General features: G+C 41.2%; 1 protein-coding gene across 1 annotated transcript; it reads left to right on the forward strand.

The window, feature by feature from the left end:
- Positions 1 to 825: 825 nt before the first annotated feature.
- LOC104404498 (cytochrome c oxidase subunit 7C, mitochondrial) lies at positions 826 to 942 on the forward strand (the record flags this gene model as incomplete). Its single annotated transcript, XM_010012939.1, has 1 exon — positions 826 to 942. A coding segment is annotated over one exon (117 nt), but the record flags the coding sequence as incomplete, so codon positions are not given.
- Positions 943 to 3,100: the final 2,158 nt, after the last annotated feature.

A 3,100-nucleotide genomic window follows, 5' to 3' on the forward strand; every position in this document is an offset into this window, starting at 1 on the left:
GGTGAGCCCGGGCGAGGAGCCGGCGGGGTGGAATCGGGAGATCGCTGGGGGAGGAGGAACTGTAGGAGCACTGTTGAAGCCGCAGTGCGGGCCTGGCCTGGCTCTGGCTGCGGGCGTGCTCAAGGTGAGCTTCTCGCTCCGTGAGCCCCTGGCAAAGGTTCTGCACATGATCGGTTTCTAAGTCTCCAGAAAAATGGATGCAGAGTAGTGCTGCCGTGTTGCCATTTCTCAGCTGATAACTGTGTGAGCTGTGGGGTCTCGTGGCGTCACTGTTAGGGCCACAGCGAAGCAGATTGTGGTGCGAATGACTTCAGTGTCTGTCTCTGTAACCTTCAACGGTACAGATGATGAACATTACAGTATGAGGAGCAACAGTGATACTGTAAACGCTTTCTGATGTACCTTGTGCTTAACAAGTGCTCTTAAGTCCTACATCAAAAACCTAATTCGGCATATGTGATGAATATGAGGAAGTCTTTTACAATGAAGGTAATTAAATGTCAGAACAGACTGTCTGAAGAGGCTGTGGGGTATGTATCTTCAGGGACATTTATAGTTGGCTGGACAAGGCTGTCAGCAAACTGGCCCTGCTTTAAACTGGGGGGAGAGGAGAAGAGTGGACAAAATGACCTCCAGAGGTCACATCCGAGCTATTAGTCTAATTGCTGTGATTCTTTCCTTGAGAGGAAGGGAAATTGTAATCAGACTGAACGTTTGTTTTGTCAGTTTAACTCCATCTGTAACTGCTCTGAGCTTCTTACATTTTTCTAGTCATTGAGGAAGTAATTATTGATTGCAAAACTAAAATTAATTTTTCTCTTCTAGAACCTTCCATTTTCTGTGGATAACAAATGGCGACTACTTGTACTAATGTGTGGATTCTTAGGAAGTGGATTTGTCGCCCCTTTTGTTATTGTCAGGCACCAGCTTCTTAAGAAATGAAGACGACAGACTGTAATTGCACTAACTGGGTAACTGATGTTACATTTGTAGCATAGTGGAATCTGAGGTCAAAACTAAGCTTTAAAGAGTTTAAGCTAAAACCATTATTACAGTTTTCAGCCTTTTGCAGTCCAAGTGCTTAGAGATGTGGTCTGCAGTTGTATCTAAACTCAAGCAACCAGTGGGTTTAAGTTTGCTTCACAGGGCTGCTGCACTCATTGTCTTGTTAATTTTGACTCTGCAAAGGCCACGCCTCTGACTGCAGCTTGGCAGTGTGCCACTGGGCTAACTGGCAGGAGAATGGTACTGGTTTGATTTGGATAATAATGGCAACCAAAACCGTGTCTGCCTTCTTTGAGTAAACATAAAGCTACAATTCACGTCATCTATAGGAATAACTGGTGTGTGTGATGTGAACAAAACAGTATGAGAAACTGTGATACTGTAAACGCTTTCTGATGTGCCAGTTAAAACTCAGTGGAAAACAAGATTTATTGAACTTCAGTTCAGCCATGTCAAAACAATCACACCATCTACATGCAACATTCCTAAGCATTTACAGGGTAAAGTCCGCTTAAAATAAGGTTGTTAACAGCAGAAATTATTTCAGCTGATGTTTGCTGGTGATGCTAACAGACAAAGCAAGCCTCAGAAACAGTTCAGACTGTCAAAACATACCATTTACAGTTGAAAGTCCGCTTTGTCTTAATCTTATTCTAATTTGGAAATACATCGTGTTGTCGATTCTATAATCTGAGAAACAGCAAATCTTTCTGAGGAGCTGGAATGATCCAGGCAGTTCTTGTGAGGAATCCTAATTGGAATCTTGTAATTGGAACAAATTGAATCTATGTGATTCCTTTGCTGAGCTGATGTTTTTAGCTCTCTAGCTAAGGAGGAAAAAAAAATACAGTAGACTTGTGTTGAACTTGAGCATTTAGAACTGTGCAATTTCTTGTAAGTCAAGGCCTCTGCCACAAAAGCATGTTGTGGATGAAGCAAAGCCCATAAAAATTCTGGTTAGAGCATAGATTTACAGCTTTTCTAGATTCAGAGGTAACATAGAGACTTCAAATTTGTTAATTCTTTGTGGGTTTTTTTTTTCTTGCAGAGCTGAAGTCTTCTACACAGCCTCTTAATGGAAGAAGGACAGCTACAGTTGCATACCATGCTGGATGTGACTAAATAAAATCTTGAATTTGAAGGTCTTGGGCTGTGTATTTTGTGAAACTCTTGAAGTGTTTTTGACAACAGGTGTGTACTGAGAACCACCTTCACATATTATCTTTACATATGAAAACAGAGGGTTGTAAAAATTGCATTTCAAAACTGAAGTTGGGCTTAACATTTTTAGCTGGGTAGATATTTAAAGAGCAGCGTAAAACACTTCAAATGGTCTTCAGACTACTCACAGAATAATAACGTAGAATAGATAAAACTGGTGAGCCTCAAAGTGGGTATCCTAACACCATAATCCATGCTATAGAATTTTTATCTTTAGTATTCTGGGTTAAGGACATGTTACTCGCCTTTGCTGACACACTAAAGAGCTGGTGTTGCCAGGTCTCTGTAGTGTGCCGCATTACTGTTGCTCTGAGCTGGAACATAGTCATTAACCTGCAGTATTCATTAGGCTTCAGGCTCAGATGATGAGGTAGCCTAGAAAACTGTACAGCAGCAATAACTATAACTGATGCGAAAATGTGTTGGTAATACTGTATAGCTTATCAAAACTGATAATGCTGCAAATTTGTAGATGTTCGGAAAGAACTGATTGCTTTCCATTTGTAGCTGTGGTCTTGGCACACGTGTCTAACAGTGGGTTCTCTGTAATTAAAAGTATTCTAGGAGCTGTCAAGTATGCTGTCGTACCAACTTGAATATGAGATGTTTAAATTAGTGGCCCTGTTGACAACATGAGCAGAAAGTAATGTTCAGATCTGCTGTTGTTGCAACCACTTTGTTGGCTAAAGACACAGGGTATGAAAAGTGCTGTCATAAACCTCTGATGATTACTTCACCATTGCAAAGAATGCTGTTAAACTGTGAGTTACCAAGTCCCTTTAGCTGGTGTTTGGAATTACCTTTTTCATGGAATTACAGAGCAGTTTGGGTAGGAAGGGACCTTAAAGCTTATCCAGTTCCAACCCCCTGCCAT

This window comes from Nestor notabilis, unplaced genomic scaffold (assembly GCF_000696875.1).
Source record: "Nestor notabilis isolate BGI_N333 unplaced genomic scaffold, ASM69687v1 scaffold10164, whole genome shotgun sequence".
NCBI lineage: Eukaryota > Metazoa > Chordata > Aves > Psittaciformes > Psittacidae > Nestor > Nestor notabilis.